A 24608-nucleotide genomic window follows, 5' to 3' on the forward strand; every position below is an offset into this window, starting at 1 on the left:
GTTATTGAATTTGATAAGAAAATGTCATGCGAAATTCTGTTGATTTTTGTCTGAATTCTATCGAAATTCAACTTTTTGATGAAAAAAGTTTCTTTTTTGTATAAAAAAAACGACTTAAAACTACTTTTTAATCTAATTCTTAACAGATCTTGGTTACTTAAGCTCTAACGAATAGTACTGTAGGCCTGAAAATCAACAGTCGAGAATTCTCCAAACATTTCCAGCGGATATCTTCGTCCTAAAATTAGAAAAATTTATGAAAAAATGCATTTTTAAGAGTTTAAGAGCACACAAACCTTCAGCTGGACTGTGAATCCGTACTTGACGACCTAGAAAATTGATAAAAAAATATTTTTAGATGAAAATTTTTTAAATTTCCTTGACAAAAAGAACTTACAGTGACTGTCTCGACCATTTTGATGGTTGCTGATGATCTAAAAATGAAATTTTTTATGAATTTTTGTTCTAAAAAGTCTTTCAAGGGACTTTTCTTACCGCAATTTGTAACATAAATGTCCGAATTGGCTTCTCTCGCACATCTTTCACCGCAATACAGACCCATCCGCTTGGTTCGCACAAATCCACAACCTCAATTTCCTGCAAATCGTTAAAATGTGTGCCTGAACGGATGGAAATCCGACTCGGAGTGTAACTTTCGTCGAGTTTGTAGTCAGAAAAGAGATAAATGTGACTGACGGTTGTCTTTCGTGGGAATTGGATGTTGATCAAATGTGGTAATTGTCCATCAGATTGCCAATAAGTCTCTGTAGAATTGTCGCGGAGTTGTTCAACGCCAAATCCTACGAGAAAAAACAAGAATTTAGTTAATTTTTGATCATTTGGAAGAGAAAATTTAAAAATTTTACCTGGTTTGCAACTCGAAAGACTCCAAACTGCTTCTGAACCAACTTCTCGTACATTTCCCGTGCGTTCCTCATTCAATGGGCTCACGTTTTCTGTCTTGGCACTCATTTTTGGAGCGTTGCAGCTCGAATTTCTGTGAAAATTGTAAAAATTTTGCTTAGAAAAGCCGGCAAAAGTTGTTGATAGTTCTTTGTTTACTTGCTGAATTGTGATATGAGACGAATGAAAGTGATAAATAACATTTTCAGCAGTCAGCTGTTTTAATGCAGGTCATTTTAAAATATTTGCTGGCATTTTTCACCTTATTTTGTGGCATTTTCGCAATGGATCCTACAGGAAAAGTGAGTAAAATTAACATTTAAGCCATTGTGCATCGAAGATTAATGAAAATTTCTTCAAATTTACCGTAATTTCACTATTTTTTCTTTTATTTGTTTATCCACTTTCCATCCTTGACCGCTTTGACATTTTTTTTTATCACTTTCTTGAATTAATTTAACAAATTTTTATTTCTTTTTAGCCTTTTCCAGTTCTGAAGAATGATAATTTGCTTCGTGCTGCTCGCGGAGAGCCCGTTGATCGAATTCCTGTTTGGGTTATGAGACAAGCCGGCAGATATTTGCCCGAATTTCAAGAAGTTCGTGCCAAACATGACTTTTTCGAGGTTTGTCGTACCCCAGAACTCGCTTGTGAAGTTACAATGCAACCTTTGAGACGATTCGACCTTGATGCGTCAATTATTTTCTCGGATATTCTCGTGATTCCCCAAGCGTATGGCATGACGGTAGAAATGCAGCCTGGAAAGGGTCCCGTATTCCCCGAACCACTTGTTGAGCCGGAAGACATGAAAAAATTAACCATCGAGAATGCCGTCGAGCGTTTGGATTACGTTGGAAAAGCGATTACGATGATGCGACACATGCTGGATGGCAAAGTTCCGTTGATTGGATTCACGGGAGCGCCGGTAATTAAATTTTTTTATCGATTTTTTTGAAGTTTTTAAATAAATTTCATCTTTTTAGTGGACTTTAATGGGTTACATGATCGAAGGAGGCGGCAGCAAAACGATGTCAAAGGCAAAAGCATGGCTCACGGAATATCCCGCCGACTCCAAACGCCTTCTTACCAACTTAACGAACACAATTGTTGATTATCTCTTCATGCAAGTCAAATCTGGCGCCCAAATGTTGCAAGTTTTTGAATCCAGTTGCGATCACATCAGCAAAGACGAGTTTCTCTCAGCATCTCTTCCTTATTTAAAAGACATCCGCGATAAATTACACGAAAAATTAAAGGCAGCTAACATCGCAACAGTCCCGATGACAGTTTTCGCAAAAGGCGCCATGCATTCCTTGGAAGAAATGTCAAAGCTCGGCTATGAAGTCGTCGGTATCGATTACTCCATTGACCCAATTGAGGCTCGTCATCGTGTTGGACCGAACGTAACAGTCCAAGGAAATCTCGATCCGCAAGACATGTACAAACCTCCTGAAGAATTGCGTGAATTGGTAAAGGATATGGTGAAAAAATTCGGCAAAGATCGTTATATTGCCAATTTGGGACACGGAATTACGCCACAAACGCCGATCGAAAGCATGTCAGTACTCGTTGAAACAGTACATGCTCATCAAAATTGACTTTCTTGAACAAAAAATTAGTTCGTAAGTGGTAATAGGGATCGTTCGTAATGAAAAGGAGATCTGGAGGACACTTGAAATCGTTAAATGTACAAAAATGCATTGCCAATATTTAAAAAGTAGACAAATAAAATCAAAATTAGACCTTTTGTAATAAAAATTTGATCAAATTCGCACACTTTAGATGAGATTGAAGTATTAAAAGGCAATTACGACCCGTATTTGGATTAAATTTATCAAATTGATGAGACAAATTGGTTGAGAAATCAAAATTTTCATATGAGATGAGGGTGTTCGATTCATTGAACCCGCATCGATATGCAAATTATTGGCAAAAGTCATCAAATTATTTGTGGGAATGCGGAAATTCAAATTTTTCTCGTGAATTTTAAAGGATTTTTGATGATTTCTCATCATTTTCTCGATTTTTTTTTCAAAATTTGAATATATTTTTGATATTTAGCACTCTACTCATGATATCTCGTTAAAATATTGACTCAAACTAATTACGATTCTCCCAATACAAGACATTAATTAGTATTTTTCCATGTTTGGCAACTAAACATTATCACGACACTACACCGCCGCACATCATTATCGTCCTTACATATTTGTCAATTGTGAATATTTAATGCATTGGAGAAAAGAGCTTTCCACTTAGAGCGATTGCCTTGCCACATATTAATATTAAATGTAACATCATTATTCATTTTTTCCTTTTTTTGGACAACATTTGGCATTCATTATTAAACGATTCCACTCGACTCGCAATGGAGTAATTTAATTTTATTTCCATTCTGATTGTAATTTATTTGACAAATTTCATGCGTCGATAGGGAATTTCGGAATTGGAATCGAAATTGATAAAATATGCAAAAGACAAACAGTCGAAAAAAAAGGTAAAAATAAGAAAGAGGTCAATTAGAGAACGCACGTGTACAAGCAAAAACATTTCATTACGGAGTAATTGGTCGTCAGGTAAGTGCGTTCAGGGGTGAATTGTATGTTATTACTTGTACACAAAGCAGGAGAGGCGTTCCTTTCGTCTCTTTGTCATCCTTTGCTTCCTATTGTATCGATTTTAGTACGCACACGCAAGATTGCAGGAGAAGCTGACACAGGAGAAAAATCTCCCTTGATTTTTTTGCCAAATTAGTACAATCTGAAGGGAGAAGGATGTTGCCAGGAACAAAATGGAGGAAAGAAAAACGAAAGATTTACGAGGAGAAGAACTTTATTCAGAATTTAATAGTATCTTTAAATGGATCAGCGACTGACTCTTCGCCACAATTGCCACAACCTTCCAAGGTTTTTCCGCCACAGTTGCCGTTACAAGGGTTGCTAAGAACGACATACTAAAAAAAATTCAAAAATTTCAATTGATTCTATTTTTTTCTAAAAAAATTCAACTTACAACAAAAGCACAAATCACGAGGATCATTGCCAAATATTTGACAAAAAAGTTCATCTTGAACAGATTATTATTTCCTGACTGACGTTACAGAGTTTAACTTAACTTTTAAAAGTCTCAAACAAAATCCTGCCTTTTATACTAGAAAATTATGTAAGATTCATGTCAGAATCCAAAACAATTAATCTCTGAAGAACGTGCCTTATTTAAAGACATGACAAATTTAACGGAACATGAAACAATGAAAATTATCAACTCGCACGTGAATTTCACATAATCAAGCTTCCTGTCAAAAAAAGGTCCATCCGTTTCCAAGAGATACAACTTCAGAAAAAAGTTTAATAACCCCATATTTCACACAATTTAATAACAATTCTTACAATTTATTGCAATTCATACAGATATTGAAGAAAGGCACGATACAATTGCCCGCAGAATATGTGTTGTAATTGTAATATTTAAAGCCATTTATGTGATGTAAGTGCTATTAATGCAATTGTGAGCAATTTGTACATTTAAGCGTTGTTAATTTGTTTATTCATTAATTTAAAACTTTTGTTCATCCTTTCCGATTTGACAATTTCATTGAAGCTTCAATTAATTTTTCAAAATTTATTCAGAGCTCTCGTCATGACTCAACGATTATCAATTTCGTAACAAAAATAATTTGCTCATATCTAGGCCAAATATGATAAGCCAAAAAATAGACAAAAACTGAAGTTCCACGTGTTGTTGCACGTAAAGTAATTGTGCTACTCGTACCAAATATTTGCTTATCGCTGTTTTTCAATATTTGCATTTTTAATCAGGTTTGATAACATTTTTCTTTGTCATCTTGCAAATCATCAACATGCAAGACACCAGCATCTTCGTTAATTTACGACAAAAATATTTTTTTTCAACGTTTACACAAAATTTACACATATATAACGAATTATGCATGATGAAGGCCCTTTATTCATAACATTTAGTAGTACACACCAGTTGTTGTCGAGCAAAGTCTATGGATCATATAATGTTGTTTACGTACGACCAAAAATTTAGTTTTGTTATTGTGTGGATGGATGGCATTCAGTCGCATTGCTATTTTTTTCAAATGCCATTCACCTCTCTACTGAGTTTGTATTAGTAAGTACTATTAGACAATTTATTGTTAGAAAAATTATGCGATATGATGGTTGTCTGTCTGTTACTGATGCTTAAATCGTTTGGCCAGATTTTCTATTCGTTCTGATGCTTAATATTATCTATTTGAGTATAAATTGCAAACCAAAACTTATTTTTAAAAAAAGTTTGTATTTTAAAACTAAATTCATTCATTTTCATGCATTGTAGGCACTTTTCTATTCAATTTTGATATCTGTTCATTAAAACTTAGGTACATCCATGTTTTGCCTTTCCTTATATGTATTATATTAATAGTTACAGAATGAAAAACTTTTTCTGTTCTTATTTGTTCAAATGTTATATCAACGTGTTCTTACTTTCGGCTGTATGTATTCGTTGTCGCTATCCTCAAATATATCTTCCTCGAACTGGTCAATAATTCAATTTTGACTCGCCACTCAGATACTGGGTCAATTGAAACCTCGTTTGATATTCATATACTCTATATTTGCACAAAATAATTTAAAAGATTTTCTTGTAATTTAAAAGACCTTCCATCATCTTGAGCATTCATTTTAAAAGAATCGTCTAGAAATATAAAAATTTATGAAAAATTTAAGGAATAGAATAAACAAAAAATACTTACTGCTGTCTTTTCCTTGTCGCGACATGTTGGCAATTGCAATTTCGATTACAGCTATGTCAAGCAAAGAAAAAATTGCATCCTTTGTGCAAAATTTCTTTTGAATTTGTATTCTTTCTATCAAATTATTAAATTTTTATTTTAATTTTATTTATTCATGTTATTTATACACTTTAATTCTTACTATTTTTTTTCAAACATTTGATTTTTTTTTAAACAAAATGGATAAAATCAAAAAATTAATGATTAAAAAGTTGAGAAAAACACTTGATATTTTAAAACTCAACTTTTAGCTATAAAATTTGAAAATACGCTCATGTAAAATAATTTTCAGTACCCGACAAGGTTTTCTTTACATCATTTTTTTGTGAATATTACGCACAAACTACACACAATGCAATACACCCGTAATGATGTAGACGATAATGTGTGTTTATTTTTTGAGTGTGCTCCAAAATTATTGCCTTTATCTATATGTAATTTTTATATTATTATATTTATTTAACATCTTTACAGCTTTATGTATGTGCTATTTATTCGTCAAGTGTTTTATTCAAAAGCCCTTATTTTCATGTAATTTTTGACAAGTTGGTTGCAAATTTAACCTTTTTTTTTATAAAAACCCACTTACTACCGCTTTTAAATCATGTCTTTGGTATAAAACACAAAAGACATTAATTCCTTTTTCAAGGTTTGCATTGAAATAGGGTTTGCAAGGTTTTTAGCATGTTATTATAAACTTACCATAAACGAGTTTATGAGTGTGTCACTACCTAAAAAATGTGTTTTTGTTCGAAAAATTTGCTTGACAGCCTTCGGATTATCTAGTATATGCATCATTTTTTGTAGTTTTGAAGGGCTCACAAATTTATTAGATAAAATATTGTTCAAAACTGGCTAAAGGCATTGACTGTGGATGAGCATAAATTGCTATATTGACCTCGCATCTGATCTGATTGTCGAAAAATTTTGTTTACTTTCAAACCACACTTAATGATTTCACTCTGCAAAAGCCACCTACGTGGCATCCGAAAAAGAAATGCCAAACAAATTACACGTGCAACCTACTTACAAACCTCTCTAAGTTGAAATTTACAAAAAAAAATCAACATAGAGCAAATGCACGTCACTTTCGTTGTTCATATTTTATGATCGCCATTGAAGAAAAACAGTTGGCATCATTAGCATACAAACGTCTACTTTCGCGAAGATCGTCAGACTTCTCTGGGTGTGTGTGTGTGTTCCATGTGATCACTTCATGATTTCTTCCATTGAGCATAACGAAAAAAGAATCAAGAATAATAAATCAACATTCAATTGATAGATGAAAAAAAAAATATTTTAAAAATTATCAATCTTCATGCATTCGCACTTTATCAGTTTTTTCGTGCATTTGTGTGCGTCTTTCACGCATTTCTAAGAAATCAAGAGGAGAAATATGAAGCCGCTGCTATCTCTCCTCAATATGCGTACAAAATGCATGCGTATGTGTTTTTATTGCTTTGCTATTGTAATAATAATGCTGACGACGATGCGATGTAAAAATGTGCGCATTTAGAAATAAACAAAAATTTTGTCAGATAAACTTGCTGGCTGGTACAATGACCCCAATAAACTCGAATATGTGAGTGTTTTTTTTTTGTCGAAAAGCAAACAAACTTCATTTATTTGCTCAGCCAATAAAGATCAATATGCAGCGTTGATAATTTCACTGACGTGTCGTTTTTTTCAGACATTTCTATCTAACTGCATCGATTAATTGCGAGACGTTTCTTCTTCATATTTTATACAAAGCCCCTTTTTTATCGGACATTTATCTTGCAAAGTGCATTAAAAAAATAAAAGAACAGTTCTTTTATCGTAAATTCAATTCTTTCCACGTTTAGAAACAAGAAATTTACACAAATAGTCAATTTTGTTCAAAAATCGAACAAAAAAAAAACTAAAAAGGATGCCATTAATTTTGTGAATTTCTTCGTTTTTTATGTTTTTTTTTATATTAATGCACAAATTCGAGTGCTTTTTCTTGGAATTTTATACCTGCGCGCGAATTTTTTGATAGTCTTTTGTTGTCTTTTTTGTGAGCAACGCATTTAGTCAATGCGTTAAGTGTGTTTTGAGGATAAAAGGTCTGCAGAAAAAAGGAAAAAAAAAAATAAAATAAAATAAATTATGTTGGAATAGTTGATTGGATATTTTGATAGCAACCCACACTGAGATAGGGAAGGCAGTGCGATAGCGAGTCAGTGACGTTGTCTAGTTTTGTTTAATGTAAAAATGGATAAAAAATTATTGTTTCAGCGAAAATTGAGTTCCATCCCTGAATTAAAAAAAGGACAATCAAAAATTTTTTTTTAAAATAGCGAAATGCACTGCTATCTTAATGTGTTGAATTTCTTTTGTGTGTGTGTTTGTCTTGAAATTGACTTGAAATGCAATTCAGTGCCGTACTTCAGAAAATTTTTAAAAATAAACTTTAAATTTTAAAATATTTTTTTTGGTCAATACAACAATTTTAAAGTTTTTTAAAAATTGATAGTTTTATAATAAATTATTAATTTAAATTAAAATGTTTCACAAAATTTAAATAACACAATTTTGAAAAATTGAAAAAATAAAATTTTTAAATTTTTAATAATATTTTTTTTAATTAATTCAAAAATTCATTTTTTTAGAAAGTAATATTACAAATTTATAAAAAACTCTTTTATCTTTTTGAAAAATTTTAGACCAAATACTAAAATTGTAATAATTTTGTAACATAAAAAATTTAATTCAAAATAAAAAAAATATATATTTTTTTTAAATTTTTAATTAATTAAAATTAATTTATATGTTTATTTTATAATTAATATTATTATTTTTTTTAGTTTAATTAAATAAATTTTTAATTTAAAATTGATTAAATTAATTAATTAAATTGTCTTAAAATTTTAAGAAAGATGTGTGGATAAATTATTTTTTTAAATTAATTCTTTATTTTTTTTTCATAATTTTTGGAATTTTTAAAGACCTATTTTTATTTTTATGGATTTAAGTTTGAGAATGTTAAATATTTTTATAAATTTTCAAAAAATTTTTTGAAGCTAGAAAATTTCAAATTTTCTATCTTTTTAGTTTACCCTTAGTTAAAAACTACTAAAAATGGCAAAATATAGGTATAAAAAATAAATTAATTAAAAAACTTTATTAATTAATAAACTAATTTCAGACGTTTTTAAGTGAATTTTCATATATATTTGCCAATTTAAACTTAAAACCAATTTTATTACAGACTTACCTTATTTTTTTTTTTATTTCATCCGTCTCTGACCTGCGAGTGTGAGAAAAAACTTGGCAATTTATTATTTTATTGATTTCCTTTTTCGTACCTATTATTTAATTCGCTCGACGTCTATTGTACGCACCTTGCAATCTTCGAGAGTCACTTAGAGGATGTTGTGTAATAATTGTCTCCCTCTCAAAATGATAAATATTACGAAATGAAAGAAAAACACAGAAAATAAAAATCAGTAGCTACCATTTTGTGGTTTGAAAGGACGACGAACGATTCTCAGGTAGATAAAAAAAAAGTTACTTTACGACTTTTTTGCATTACTTTTCTTCGTCACTTTAATTTTTCTTTTATGATTTCTATCAAATTTATTTATTTGTAGCCTTGTTGAATGAAAAACAGAAAAAAAAGAAAAATTAAAAACATTCGTCTGCTGCTCCACAAAACTAATTAAAATATTGCATGATAAAGTGCAAATATGTGTTTCTTTTGCTGTACTTTTGCCACGTAACTGGTTGATGTAAAAGTGAAGATTGAGTGAAAAAACGAAAAAAAGGACACAGTTTAGCAAGTAATAACGAACAGCAGAAAAAAAATTATAAATGTCATAAAAAACGGGTCGCAGACGGAATAAAATTTAATGAGAGCCGTACATTAACCACGGGGCAAAAATGCTTTTCAATGCAACACAGAGGCCGTTGCCAGTGCATGGCGTGTCAAGGTTTGCCGATATTTTTTCACATGATGTCTATCTTCATCATCGTCTAACATCTCTTAATAAATAAATTAACCCCGCAATAAAATAAATTAAATATCTTATCAAATATCTGCATTTTTTTTATTCATTACTACCCGCACAATTTTTTTTTATTCTCTTTTCAGAACAATTTTTTGTCCTTTTTTCGTCTAAAAAAAAGTGCATGAGGGTTGCACAATTTTCGGGCATCAAATTATTACATCAATCAGCAGGAAATGTGCGTGTTTCTCCAATAAAAAACAACAAAACAATGCGAACGACGGTGTCCAATTAAGGGGTTGCTGTCTCTTTTTCTCTATTTTTTTTGTTTTGTTGATAGATGCAACGACCCATATGGTTTTTACACGAATTTTTTTCTATTTTAGTAAAAAATGCAACATCATGCATGTGAAAATTCTATAAAAAAAAGGCATCATCGGGGTAAAAACAATATCGCGTCTCGTCGTTCCCACCAAAAAATACTCAACCGTCATCATTCACCACAAAATCATTATCTGTCGAATTTTTTTTTCGTTTAGATAAAAAAATTCATTCTAAAAATGTCAAAATGTGTGGCATGCACATTTTCCATTAAAATTGAAAAAAAAGCATGAAATCTAACTTTGCAACAACATGTGGCGGCAATAAAAATACGTATAAATTAACACATCGCGGAACGCATCCTCCTCCATATTGGTAAGTTTTCTTCATTAAAAAGTCATTATCCTCTGATTCTCGCTAACAATTGTATTCTTCTTCTTCTTCCAGAAAACGATTTTTTTCAAAAGTGTGAGAAAATTTTGTCTTGTAATTTTTTAACGCGTCGTTGTCCTTTTTTCGTGATATAATAACATAGTATATCCTTTTTTAATGAGAAATATGCATTAACTACGCAACATTTATTTTTTTTTCGTTCCATTTTTTTAAAAAAAGACGCGTTTTTATAACTCGCATGTGTTCTTTTTTTTCATTTTTTTATTTTTGGGACTCGTCAATTATTATATTTATTTAAACGCGTTTACCAAGGATGGTGCATTGTTGAGATGTATATAAATTACTGCGTTCTTTGAAAAGATGATTTTTTTTAAAGAAAAGATCCAGAAATGCTCGATGCTAAAAGGGCAATGTCCTTACATGCCTCTCCTATCCTAACCTTGAATGCGTTGCGTGCATGCAATGCGTTAAAATTTATGATTTTTCATCTTCTTTCGTCTTTCAGCTTTTTATTATTATTTGAATAAAATTAATATGACACGACGAATATAATCTTTGTGTTATCCTTTTTCGTAGGTTCGGTGTTTCTTTTTGGATTTGGATATAAATTACGGACGAAGGCAATAAAATCCGTTCAAGAATGAGAAAAAGGTAAAAAAAATTAAGTATAATGGAGATCAGTGCATATCCAACCTACACATGACTGCGATAGAGTGAATGGAGGAATAGAAATTTATTTAAATAAATTGTTTTTTTTTTTCGACTAATGATGGTCGAATATTTGGGATGCAATGTGGATAAAAAGTCATCGTCGTCGTTAAAAAATTAAAATAATAAGTCTATTTTATTTTATTTTAATTTAATAAAAATTTGAAATTTTATTCAAAAATTTATTTTAAGAAAATTAATTTATTTAATTAATTTAATTTATTTATTTAATTAATTATAAAACAGTCTAAAAAAGAAATTTTTATAAAAAATAAAAAGTAATGGAAAAATATAAAATAAATTAAAAATAAAAAAACCAAAAATGGTATTTAAAAAAAATTATTTTTGCTACCAATTTTTATAATATTTTTCATAAACTTAGAATTATTAAAAAATTTAACATTTTCGTCTGAGAAAAAAATGTAAAAGTTATTAAAAACCAAATTCTACAAAATTTCAAAAAACTTCAAAATTAAATATTTAAGCAATTTTTTTGGAAAATTTAAAAATTTTTGAACAAATTTTTATTGAATAATAATTCAAAATTTTGAGCTTGAAGGATTTTTTAAAATGTGAATGTTTTAAATAAAAATTAAATAAAAAAAATATTTTAAATATAAAATAAAAAAAATAATTAAATAAATTAAATTTACCTAAATTAAAATAAATTTTAAATATTTTTTTTTTAATTTTGAAATATTGTTTTAACTTTCTTTTCAATTAATGAAAGACAGACAAAAATGCCCCTAAAATGATTTTTTTTTTCTTATGTTCATTTTAATAAAAGAAAAAAATAAAAATAATGACAATGAAGATTTAAGCATTCATCTCAAATGAAAAAAGAAGAAAAAAAAGAGAAACATGACAAGTGTTGTAGGACATTGAGGACGAATGGGGTAAAAAATGGTTGGTCACCAAATAATTCGTTGGAGGTATTTTTTATTGTTACAATTTTATATCTCTTTGATTTAGATTTTATTTTTTTACTATTAGGTTTTAAATCGATAATAAATATTTAATTTATTATTAATACCAAATAAAATGGATTAAATAATCTCATAAGAAAAAACAAACAAAATTAATTCTTGTCTTTAAATTTCTGTAAATCTTCAAAATTAAGTCCGGTTCCGGATATTTACACAAGATGCCTATCGTCTGACAACATTTCACTTGAACTTCGCATTCGTTACATAATTCTTGTAAAATTTCATTCTCGAACGTCGTTTGTACAAAAATAAATACAACATCATGTTTATTCATCAAATAATAACCAACAACATTCTTTCCGCTTTCATACACACAGAACGCAATATTTTTTTTTAGTCTTCCTCTCGAAAAATGGCTGACTGGCGCAAAACCGTGCTTGTGAAAAACTAAATGCCATATATTTTGACATAAAATTAGACATGAAATTAGAATTGGGAAAGGTAAAAGAACGCATTTATATGCGTCGTCTTGCTTGGTTAGTCATGCATGGAGCGTGGTATTTAGCAAAATTTATATCAAAATATGCCCGGCTGAGCCAAAAAATTTTTAGGCGTGCAACCGGCATTCAATTGCATCGTTTCCCTAATTTTTTTCATGCGTTTTATCTAACGATGCGTCATGTCGCATGAAAAAAATTCGTATAAAAAAAAAATTTGAGGGAAAATCGATTTTTATAGAAGATAGCAACTTTTTTTTACAGACATGAACTAAAAAAAAATTAATGTCATTTTGGTCCTTTTTCTGTCTTTTAGTTATCTTTTTAATTCAAAACCTTTGAAAAAAATGAAATCTAATCGTATTTTTTCTTGTAAGAATAAAATAAAAATGTGTCCAAGCGAATAAATTTCATATCTACGATCAGAATTTTTTTCCTTTTTGATATCCTTAATTTATTTTTTGGGATTTTTTTTGTACCTGTCTGACTTCGACATGATTTGATTTTAAATTTAACAAAAAAAAAAGTAATCAAGGAAACGTAAAAAAATAGTAAAATTAAATTGCGGTCATTATCGGCATAGAAACCCGGTAATCACACCCTTTTTAATGACGTTCCGCGTCTAAAATCGTCAGACAGACTTGATTCTAAAAGTAAACCTATAAAAAGTAAATAAAAAATGTACATAAAATTTGATGATCGTTGTCTGTGTGTGTTAAAAATGCATCATGCATGCGTTCTGAAATGGTAAAATGTGTAGGAAAAGAGTAAAAAACCTAGTTCAAGGCCAAGTTTTTATTTTATCTTTGAATTTCTACGCTTCTAGCCTAATTTGAATTTTTTTTTTTTCAGAAGACGAAAGCCGGAGAAATGCTTATTTTGTGCATTAGTCGCGGTATTTATCGTGATCTTTTTTTTTTTAATTTTATTTTTCATTTTAGACAATTCTGGAAGGAGTTCTAAAGGCAAGAAATGCTCATTCAGGAAATTTGTCGATTTAGAAAGCAGCAACAAAGGAACTTGCTATAAATAATTGGTCGGATAATTTGACGCAAATTACTGCGGGACGGCAAAAATATTATGTAAGCGAGAATTACTATAATTATGTCATATAAAAGGCACTGAGAGTGGTCATTATACGACAAACCTGGCATTAAAACCATATAATTATGGGAATTGCGGAGGAAAATCTGCATAGTTTTGTTCTAAATAGCCAATTTTGTCGTAAAAATGCGCAACAAGTGTCTCAAAATTGTGAAATGAGCAAAAAATTCAACAAAAAATCAACTTTTGGTAACTTCCGGTGGTCTAACATTGTTCAATTGTGCGTTCTCCCCAAAAAATCAACACCCGCAATTATTGCTCATTACAATTATCTCACTTACGGAGCATGTAATTACGTCTACATACATCATTACCTCCTTGCGAAGTCTCGTACTCCTAAAAAATGAAAAAAAAAATTTTTTTTTTTAATTTTATAAAAAATTAAAAAAAAACCAAGACCGGTTTCTTGCAGATTTTCCTTTGTCGGTCCATTTTTGGCGACGTGTCTCTATCGAAGACGAATCTTCCTGCTACCTGAGATGCGTAATTCAAAGCTCACATATTTCATTTTGCAATTTTTACGGTACTCAACATGTTGCAAATGGGTAATAAAAGCACCTTGCACCTCAATGCGAATTCCATTTATTTATTTTTATTTTTTTTTATTTTAGTAATTTGACCCATTTGTCTGAGGAAAAATGATCTGTCAGTTTTTTGATGTGCGATAAGAATTTTTTTTGCTAAAGTACATAAAGAAAAAGGGATTTTAGACACTTTTACGACCCATTGTTGTAAGTTTTATTAGAGTACATGCCGAAAAAACGGCAGCTATCAAAGAGGATCGCGTGACAGGTTGTCATTTTGTGCTGTTTTGATGAAAATGTGACGAATTGAATGACACAAAGAAATTCATAAAGTGCTAAAAATGTGACAAAATTTAATACAAAACTTTCTTAAGGATTTTTTTAGACCACCAAAGATTATTTTTTAATTAATTAAAAAAAAATCTAAAACTAAATTCGATTTAAATTTAAAAATAAATTTATTCTCAAGATTAGATAAGCGTAGAAAATGCGCGACGCGGACATAATTTTGTTGTGTAAGCAAAGGAATTTTTTTCCCTAATCTCCCGAAAAACGAATTAAAATAAACAAAAAAGTCGGTCCTTTTCAAAGGAAAAAGTTGTCCAGACTTGTGACAATCAAAGGACATAATAACAGGTAATGTCGTTGTCGTCTTCGGAGGAAGTATTAGTTGTTCTCTTGTTAAAAAGACGTTTGAAAAGGGGTTCTTTGTTCGTTAAATACATCCAATAAATTACGCGATAAAAAATTAGGAAATTTATTTGTTCAAGATCCCTTTTTTTCGTGTACTTTACCTCAAAAAAAGTTTCAAATGCCACAACAAATAAAATAATTCTTGGCTTTATTTAACTTTTGGGTTATTTGATATTATTTGGGAACGTTTATTTATTGAGCTGGAATCGTCGAATTAAATCAGGTGTGTAGAAATTTCTTCATTTATTTTTTTTTCTCTTTGCTGATAAATTAATGAAACGACAACGAAGAAGAAATAAACATCAAACATCGAGAAAATGGAGTAAATTGAGATAGCTTGAGGCAATTAGTCCAATAAAAAACTATCACGTCGATCGTATGTTTTAATTTTTTTTATTGGAACGCAGCACGTTGCATGATTAATGATGGGGCTTGCATAAAATATTCTTTTGAAAAAAATTGTAAAAAGATTTTTTTATTTGGAAATTTAAATTAACATCCTTTAAAAATATTTAAAGATTTCTTATCTTAAAAATTTAATTATTCAATAAGGAAATGGATATTTTTTGCTAGATTTTTTTGATAAATAAAATAATTAATATTTTTGTATTTTTAAAAGAAGATCAGTTTAATAAAACTAATAAAATAAATTAAAAATTTTAAATATTTTTTTTAAATTAATTAATTGAATAAAAAAATAAAATTAAGTATTTTTTTTATTAAAATTTTGATAATTGAATAAGGAAAAAGACCATTTTTTTGTTAAAATAATTGAATTCTTGAATTTTTCAAGTTTAAAAATATAAAAATAAATAAAATAAAATTTAATTAATCAAAATAAAAATAAATTAAATAAAAAATCAGATTAAATTTGAAAAAAAAATTAAAGAAATGATCTTTATTCTTGAAAATTTTGATCTTTTGCAAAAAAATTAATAAAAAATAATTAAATTAAAATTAAAAATAATTAAATAAAATTAAAACTTAATAAACTAAATTAAATAAATTTTAAAAAAATTAATTAAATAAAAAAATAATTTAAATAATTAAAAAAAAAAATAAAATTTTTAAATATAATTTTTTTAAAGAACAGATCTTTAGTAAAAAATTAAAATTTTTAATATTTTGCAATAAATTAAAAAAAAAAATTAATAAAAAAATAAATTTTAGGAACGGATGGACCTCAAACTGCGAATCGCCTTTCAACTGTTCCTCCATCCCATTAATAAATCTTCCATTCATTTGACTTCACGATCTGATAAGAAGCCAATAAAAATTTTATTCAAATGCAATGGCATTTCCTCTTTCTTCGCGTCTATCTATGTTTGTGTGTCACCATCGCGTCGCGCACGAAAAAAAAAATCAAAGTCCACAAAAAAAGTTTTAAATTAATGACCGGTCGAAAATCTCGAATTACAAATGACGTGAAATGACAAAAATAAAATGGGAGATTAATTTATCAACAGACAATGCAGCGCGAGTTCTGATCTGCGGTCCATCGCTAGACATGGAATCTGTATTCTTATTCAAATGATGTTGGATGCATAACGAAAAAAAAACCTAGGACACAGCGAAACACACGTTGATCATATATCAGCAAATGCGTAAGCCACTTATTTATTGTACGTTAGTCGATTTTATGTTCTTCCATTTTATTTTTGATTTTTTTTTTTCGTCAAAACTTGTTCAGCCCACGACATTAAAACGCTAACGACGAAAACGAAGAAGAAGCAGAAGACAAAAAACCATTTTTAAATTTAAATATGGTAAAAAAAAAACTAACGCACAACGTATCCAGGCTGCATCGCATGCGTTTTTTATTCACTCGAACGGGCGAAAGACGAGAAGATTTGAGAGAAAAAAGGTTCATAAATGGGTCAATGAACTAAATATTGTTCGACGTGTTTCTCTGGAAGAAAAAAAAAGTTTGTATAAACATCACAAAGAAAGAGATAAAAAAAACTGAGAATATTTTTTGTTAATCCTATCGCGCATCATCACAATGATGTCGTCGTTTTATGTGTTTTTTTTTTGGAAGATGAGGCAGAAAAAAGAAAAGAATAACAACAAAAAGGCATCCAACGCAACTAACGCACAATATTTCGAGAATAGTTTTGCCTGTCTGGCAGATAGACACACATGTACATGCGACTATGCGTATCATAAAATAAACGAAGGAGTTATAACAACAACAAAATTTAACAATAATCATCATTATGTTGAAGAAATCTCGTACCAAGAACCGTGTATAAACGAGTAATAATAATAAAAAAAGGAAAAAAAACTTTGATATGATAAATAAGAATAAGAATACAAAAAAAGATAGAAGTTAAAGTACAAAAAAACGTCTCAGGTTCTTTATTTATTACCCTCAGGTGTACGTGCAGTTGATATTATGTAATTTTAGATGCAGATTGTCCAAAAAAACTTTTTTTTATTGTCCACACACAAAAATTACATGGTCACGTTGCATCTTCAGAGCACTTGAGACGGTCCTTTATCAAAAAAAAACTTCATTATCGCATAACATGCCACACAACAGCAACATGTGAAGTTGAGATGAAACCAAAATGGCGGAAAAAATGCACTTGTTTAAGTTTTCAATTCACGATCACATACGAAATATTAGCTAAAGTCATGTTTCGTACGAATTCACACACATGTGGTAGCGAGAAATTAAAAAAAAAACTACCTGCGAGTTGCATCCCCTTGTCTGCATATTTCAGATATTTGGAAAAACAAACAAAAAAATTGAAATTGAGAGTGATGAATTTGTGTTTTGTTGATTTAACGAAGCTTTGTTAGGATTTTTTTGAGAGTTTAGTGTAAAAATTTGGGAAAAAGGTAAGGTAAGGTGCACTTGTCCGATTAAATTTAAGTGATTGATCATCTCGATCGAGGACTTCAAGTGACAGTGTCAACAAAAGGAGACGTAACAACATTTTGATATAAATATTTGAGGATGGGATTCGTGGAAAAGGGCTTGAGGAGAGGTTTTATTGACATCTGTGATGCTGAAATTTTGTCTTTTATTGTTAATTCTTTTAATTCGTAGTTTAATATTAACAAAAAATGCTGTTTGAGTTGGTTTTAAATTAACTAATTAATTTCAAAATTATTAAAAATGTTTAAAAAAAAATTATGATTAAATTATAAATTTTTATTTTAATACTTTAAAAATTAAAAATAAATAAATTTCAAAATAATAAAAGAAATAGTTTAAAAATTTACCAGTTAAATATTTTATTAAATAAAAATAAACTTAAATTTTTATTTTATATTTATTTTTATTATTGAATATTTTAATAATTTTATTTATATTAAAAATATTTAATTTTTATTATTTTTTAATTAAATTTTTAAATTTAAATAATTAAATTAAATTTAAATTAGTTTTCTTAATTAATTTTTCAAATTATCTTATGATTTTTTTGAAGCAAAATAATAAAATTGATGAAATAAAATTAACTTTTTCAAAAATTTAATTAATTTGCTTTAATTCTTTATTTGAAAAATTAAGAAATCTTGAAATTTGAAGTTCTTACCTCATTTTTTCGAAACTTTTTATTATTTCCTTATTCAATATTTTCAACATTGACATTTTTGATATGAAAATTCGTCTGAAATCATATTTTTTTGATTAAAAAAAAATATTCAAAAAATTAAAATTAACTCATTAAATTAAATTAAAAAAATACCTTCGCATCTCCTCCAATTCAAAAACCTATAAAAAGGGTTGCATCATCATCTTCGACTTTATCCTCCACACACATTTCAATCCTCGTTATACCTTCTCAATTTCGCAGGTGTCTTATTTAAAATTTTCCCACATTCGGATTAACATAGAGCATCCAACCTGCCGTTCATAATGTTTTTGTAATATTATTTAATTTTTGTATCATACAAAAAAAGGATCACATATTTTGGATGTTAATAATAAATTGACAGAAATGCGTCCCAAAAAACGATTTATAAAAAAAATATCAAAAGGAATAAAAGCCAATCTGGTTTTATATCAAAAAATATCCCATTGTCCTTTGTGACTATTTGAATTTTATTCACGAAATTTATTAGCCAAGTCTCGTTCGAATAAATTTTTTTATTGTTAATAAATGTTCATTGTTCGATATTTTTTCTGGTTTGATCATAAATTAGGAGAGACATTTTCTCAGGGATTCGCGGTTTGGACTTCGATTAATTTTTTTTAGAAGTTCTGCTCCACTGACGGTGGTATTATTTTTTAATTAAAATTTAAAAACGCCTTTTTACAAAAAAAAAAGAGTAACGCAGTAGACAAGCGAAAAAATAATTTTAATTTCAAATCATGACTTTGCATTATTTTTAACAAAATTGTTGTTTATTTATTTTTTTTTGTTTTATCGGCATTGCGTTGTTTTTTACTCCTTTTTCATCGTCGATGATGAGAAATTACTTTTTTTAACCCTTAATGCACATGTCTTGTTCTTTCTTTTCTTTTTCTGTAAAATTCTCAGACGAAATTTTTTTTTTAATGGAAATTCATTGCTTTACAAAGAAATCACATTTGCTGCACAAAAAGATTTATTTGGTTTAAAAATCAAGATAGTTAAGTACTTTATTGCATTTGTACCAATAAATTGCATCAACAGCAGATCCAAAGACGAAAGATAAATAAAAATAATTTTTAAGACGATTGACTGATCGTTTTATTAGGTACGAAAAGGGTCCAAATTTATTTCAATTAATCCCATTATTGATTGTGATTTTGTGGGAGAATGATTTTATTTCTACGTTTTCATTTCTTTAATGAAGATATCGAAAAATGGATCGAAAACCACAAGATCCGTGCGACAGGTTCCCATGCGCTGTCTGTTCCATTTATTTACATTTGAGCTCATTTAAAGGAATTTTCTTATAATTTTTTAACAAATTATATCCTTTTGAATTTTATTAGGATTTTTTTTTATCCTGAAGCCAAAATTTATCGAAATCCGATATATTTATCCTTTCCATTTCACATATGCTAATAATTCCCACGAAATAGATCGCCTTCTGTTTTAACGTTTATTTAGTCATTAATTTTTTTTAATGAGGTGCTTTTATTATTCTCAATATGTTTCGTTTCACGATAAAAATGACAAACAATCCTTTTTTTCTCAATGATATAATTAAAGATTTTTTTTTTCGAAAATTCATCTGAAAGCAATCTGACGATATTTTTTTATCGATTTCCTGTGTTGTGCGACGGAACGCAATGATTTGTCGTTCGAGGTGCATCCTCACTTTTGATTTCGATATTTATGTTCACCAATGTTTGAGCGTGGTAAATATTTTGAAAGGAGTTCATTGGCAGCATCCTATTTTTTTTTTTTTTTGGTTCAATGACGAATTGCTTGAAATTTATTTAAAGGGAGAGAGATCAAGGGGTTGAGATACACAGGAAACTTTTTTCTGCTCTTCATTTTATTGATAAAAAAAAATCGAGAGGATGAAAGTAAAAAAAATCGAAAGGGGTGAAATCTGGAATACGTCAAAAAATAAGAAAAAAATCGAGAGTGTGATTAAACAAATTAATTTCCTTGTGTGGTCGGTAAAAGTTTTTTTTTACCTCTGCAATGTGCAACTCTCACTTGGCGATTAACATTTTTATTACAACTCATTTCATATTCATGCCACTTGCACATTATTTGACAAAAAAAAAATAAATAAATTTCTCGAAAATGCAAGACTTTCTCAAAATTTATGCGTGGACCATTTGTTATGAACGCCAAATATCCGCTATGCAAATCAAACGCACGTAGAAAGGTGTGCGTGAGTGTCACTGACAAAAATAGTTTTGCATCATGTAACTTTTTTTTCTCTTTTATTTTTGTCATCACGTCGAATTCCAATGCAAATAATGCAATAAAATTTATGGCATGTCGCATGAGATTCGATAATTTATCACTTTGGACTTTGGATTTTCTGTGGATGAGCAGATTGTGACGCAACAATGCACTTTGTTTACCAACTTTTTTTTTTGTTGTGTGTGAAATTTTTTTCAGACCTCACTGTGCGAGTTTCGTTCAAAAGATCTCAACACCTAATAAAAACATCATCATAAAATCATGATGATAATCCTCTTTTATTCATCCAGGAACAGCTTTTTTTTTGCTATTAATTCTCAAACAAGTGCACAAAAAAGACACTTAAGTGGATCACGCTGCAGGAGACACAACAACTTCTTTTATTGCAAAACGAAAATATTTTTTTTTGTACGTAAGATCATTAGGAGTGTGAAAAAATGACGAGAAAAAAAGGTCCAGACAATCATTAAAAAGAAAACATATTTTTTGCCATCCGATTCACATCAATCATCGTTGATATAGGTCAGTTTTTCGAGTCCTTTTTTGTGTTTTTTTGTGCAATCTGTTGTGTATCTCATGTGTGAATGCGTCTGCAAAGTGCAGATAAATGCCAGAAATGCAATAAATTGGAAATAAATGTTGCATGGGATGCGATATTGGAAGATTTATGATGCATTTTCTGTAAAAAAATTGCTGTGAAGTTGTAAGTATAAGTGCGAAATTGGATTTTACGATTTTTTGGAGAATTATTGGATTTTTTTACGTAAGAAATTGAGGAAGAGAGGATAAAAAGGATCAAGAAGTTAGTTAATACGATCAGTGTTTGATTGTAATTCCTGTCGGAAAATCAATTGTGTGAGAAGACAATTGACTTTTTGTGTGGGTTTTTATGGGGTGAACTGGAAAGTGAAAGTTTATCGCCAAATTTAGATGAATTATGTGTCTGAATTTGACGTTTTTTTAAAAAAAAAATTTAATTCGTTTAAAATTTTGAAGAAAATAAATTATTTTTAAGTTTTTAATAATTTTTTTTTTTTAATTTTTTTTTTTTTTAAATATTTTTTTAATATTTTTTTTAATTTTTTTTATTTATTTCTAAATTTTTTAATATTTTTTTTTTTTATTTTAAATATTTTTTTTAAATTATTTAGTATTTATTTTTAAATTTTTTAATATTTATATAAAATTTATTTTTATATTTATTTTAAAAGTATACTTTTTTAAAATTTTAAATATTTTTTTTTTTAAATTTCTTAAAATTTTCTAAATATTTTTTTAAATTTTTAATATTTTTTTTTTTTTAATATTTTTTTTTAATATTTTTTTTTTAATATTTTTTTTTAATATTTTTTTTTTATTTTTTTTTTAAAATTTAATGATTTTTAAGCACTTTAATTTTTTTTAAATAAATTAAATTGGATTGAAAATTTATAAAAAAAAATTAAAATTGAAAAAATTGCATTTTCAGCAAAAACTTACCTTTTTAACATTTTCAATGATTTATTAAGGATTAAAAAATAATTTTTCTCGAATTTTTATCTTTCCACGAATCTTGCAGCAGATAAAAAACATCTAAATTAAACAATAAAAAACACCTTTCCTCCCTCATCTTCTCGGGTAATTTACAGCCAATTTATAACATCCTTTAACCAAACGCCATTATCCACGAAAAAAAAACAATCAATTCTCATCGACACATTTCTCTACAAAATTTATTACTTCACACAAAGAATGCAAGCTGCGATATCCTTTTTTTGTTCCATTTTAATGATAATCATGACGTAATTCCGAAACACAATCTGTTGCAAAGAGTTAAAGAAGCGGGTTAAAAATATCCAACATTTGCTCTTTTTTCTTCAAAAAAAATTTTATAACTTTTTTTTTCAGCAGATAATCACGCTTTTCGAACACATTTTGTTTTGCGTTAATGATGACGGGTTTAGAATATCAAAGGATGTGAAAAAATCGAAGAAAAAAAGGACGAAGGGGTTTTCGATAATTAATAAAAAGGACCACATATTGTTAATAGCCGTATCAACGCCATTTGTTTGCAGATGTTTCCCGTCCAAAAAATAAAAAAAAAACTCGAGTGCGTCGTAAAATTAAAAGTCATTGTGGCACAAAAGAGTTCCAATAAAAATTTATGACGGTCAAAGCAAAAAAAAAAGCTCGTTAAAAAAGGTGCGATCACATTTTAATGAAATGCGAGCAAGAAACGTCAAAAATGGCCCTTTAGCGATTTCTTTCACTCATAATTGCTCTTCTAACTAAACATTTAACAACAAAAATTTTATTTTAATTTCGCTGTCGTTTTTTTTGACATGTAACACTTTTTCTCCAATTATCGCCCTTTGATAAAAAGAAATGAATGTAAACTGGTTTTAATTTTGCATTTTAAAATAGTTTTTGGGTCTATTCAATATCATTGTCAAAAATAATTAGACAATTTTTTTTCTGGTTTGTAATTTTTTTTTCACAAATATTTTTTTTTATAAAATAAAAAAAAAAATAAATTAAATAAAAAATAAAAAAAATAAAAAAAAAATAAAATAAAAAAAAAATAATTTAAAAAAAATAATTTAAGAAAAATTAGTCGCCACGCATAAAAAATTATTTTTTGCCACGTTACTGAAAAAAAATTTTTTTTTGCTAAAAATTAGGTCAATACCATACATACGTGGTACTACACGTGTAAAAATCAGCTAACGACCGAATGTTCGGTAAAAAATGTGGGTCGTCAAAGCTACTTTATTTGGCATCCGATTGTAAATTAAACTGCAAAACATCACACATAAATTCAGATTAACGTGCAAGTTTTTGTCAAAAAAAAATATTTGTCGAAGGTGTACGCTGAAGGGCTTGAATGTGAATAAACTTTCATGGCTATTTAACTAAAAAATAAAAAAAATACTTGATTAGTTGTTAATAAACGAGTAGTTTCGCATTTTTGTTGATTTTCAATGATTTTCGGTGATGATGATCAATGAGAGTTAAAGGGCGAAGGTTTCGACCTTGCCAAAAACGTTAAAAATTTTTTTAAAGAAGATCTTTGCACGTCGTCATCAACATCATTTACATATAAAATTTCTCACGAAATTCTCAAGGAAGCAATAAAAATCGCTTGATATGCAAATTTGTGCATTACCGATTTTTTTTCGAGTCACCCAGAGAGAAAGAGTGATCATCCTTTCAACTTTTTATTACCGAGACATGTCTTTTATAGAAGAGTCACGGAACATATTAAAAAAAAGTTGCCCTGCCAAAAGGTGCGTTTTTTGATTTGTTTTGTGCACTAAATTTACATACTTTTCGTATGCAATCGACTAATGCACGCACAGGAATATTCAAATTAGCACACCTTTTGGCTGTACGTGAATTGTGTAGCGTACGTACTAAAGGGTTCTATCTATTTGATGTGTGGGAAAATTTCTTGTATGCAAATTGAATTTTTTGGTGCAACGCAAATCTCTACGTTCGGGGCAAGAGGATAGGGAAGAAATACATTAAAAAGTTCTTAAAAGAAATTGAATGAAAGAAGATATCGAAAACTTTTGCATAAAATTTGAATATTTTACTAATTTATTATAATTTTTTATATGAATTTTATTTGCTGCATTAGTTTGTTTGCATTGTCCTTGCTAATACTGATGTTCATGATGATGAGACGATGCACATTTTTTTTACTTACGGGTACTTGACGAGGGGTGAAGACGACTCATGAAACGAGTACTATATGCATATTTTGTTAAATAAAAATTAGAATTATTATTTTTGAGCGTTAAAAAAATATTAAAAATTATTTTTTGGATTTTTTAGTCTCTAATTTAATTGGTTTTTATTAAAAAAAATTAATAAAAAAAATAATTAAAAATTATTAATTTAAATAATTAAATTAATTATAAAATTTAAAAAAATATAAAATTTATTAATTTATATAAATTATTA

General features: G+C 28.5%; 2 protein-coding genes and 1 long non-coding RNA gene across 3 annotated transcripts; 1 reads left to right on the top strand and 2 right to left on the bottom strand.

Annotated features, from left to right (window-relative positions):
• Positions 1-36: 36 nt before the first annotated feature.
• On the bottom strand, positions 37-1058 carry LOC134827339 (anaphase-promoting complex subunit 10). Its single transcript, XM_063839936.1, has 5 exons — positions 867-1058; positions 496-800; positions 398-434; positions 297-329; positions 37-238 (listed from the first exon to the last, which is right to left on the bottom strand). Exons 1-5 carry the CDS (start codon positions 970-972, stop codon positions 165-167), a joined length of 555 nt encoding a protein of 184 aa, XP_063696006.1. The 5' UTR covers positions 973-1058; the 3' UTR covers positions 37-164.
• Positions 1059-1120: 62 nt separating this feature from the next.
• LOC134837355 (uroporphyrinogen decarboxylase) lies at positions 1121-2716 on the top strand. Its single transcript, XM_063852729.1, has 3 exons — positions 1121-1205; positions 1385-1828; positions 1887-2716. The coding sequence occupies exons 1-3, from the start codon at positions 1128-1130 to the stop codon at positions 2499-2501; spliced, it is 1137 nt and encodes a 378-aa protein (XP_063708799.1). The 5' UTR covers positions 1121-1127; the 3' UTR covers positions 2502-2716.
• Positions 2717-3717: 1001 nt separating this feature from the next.
• Positions 3718-4018, bottom strand: LOC134827578 (uncharacterized). The gene is made up of 2 exons (XR_010161799.1): positions 3916-4018; positions 3718-3856 (listed from the first exon to the last, which is right to left on the bottom strand). It is a non-coding gene; the product is annotated as an uncharacterized LOC134827578 (long non-coding RNA).
• Positions 4019-24608: the final 20590 nt, after the last annotated feature.

This window comes from Culicoides brevitarsis, chromosome 1 (assembly GCF_036172545.1).
Source record: "Culicoides brevitarsis isolate CSIRO-B50_1 chromosome 1, AGI_CSIRO_Cbre_v1, whole genome shotgun sequence".
Taxonomy (NCBI): domain Eukaryota; kingdom Metazoa; phylum Arthropoda; class Insecta; order Diptera; family Ceratopogonidae; genus Culicoides; species Culicoides brevitarsis.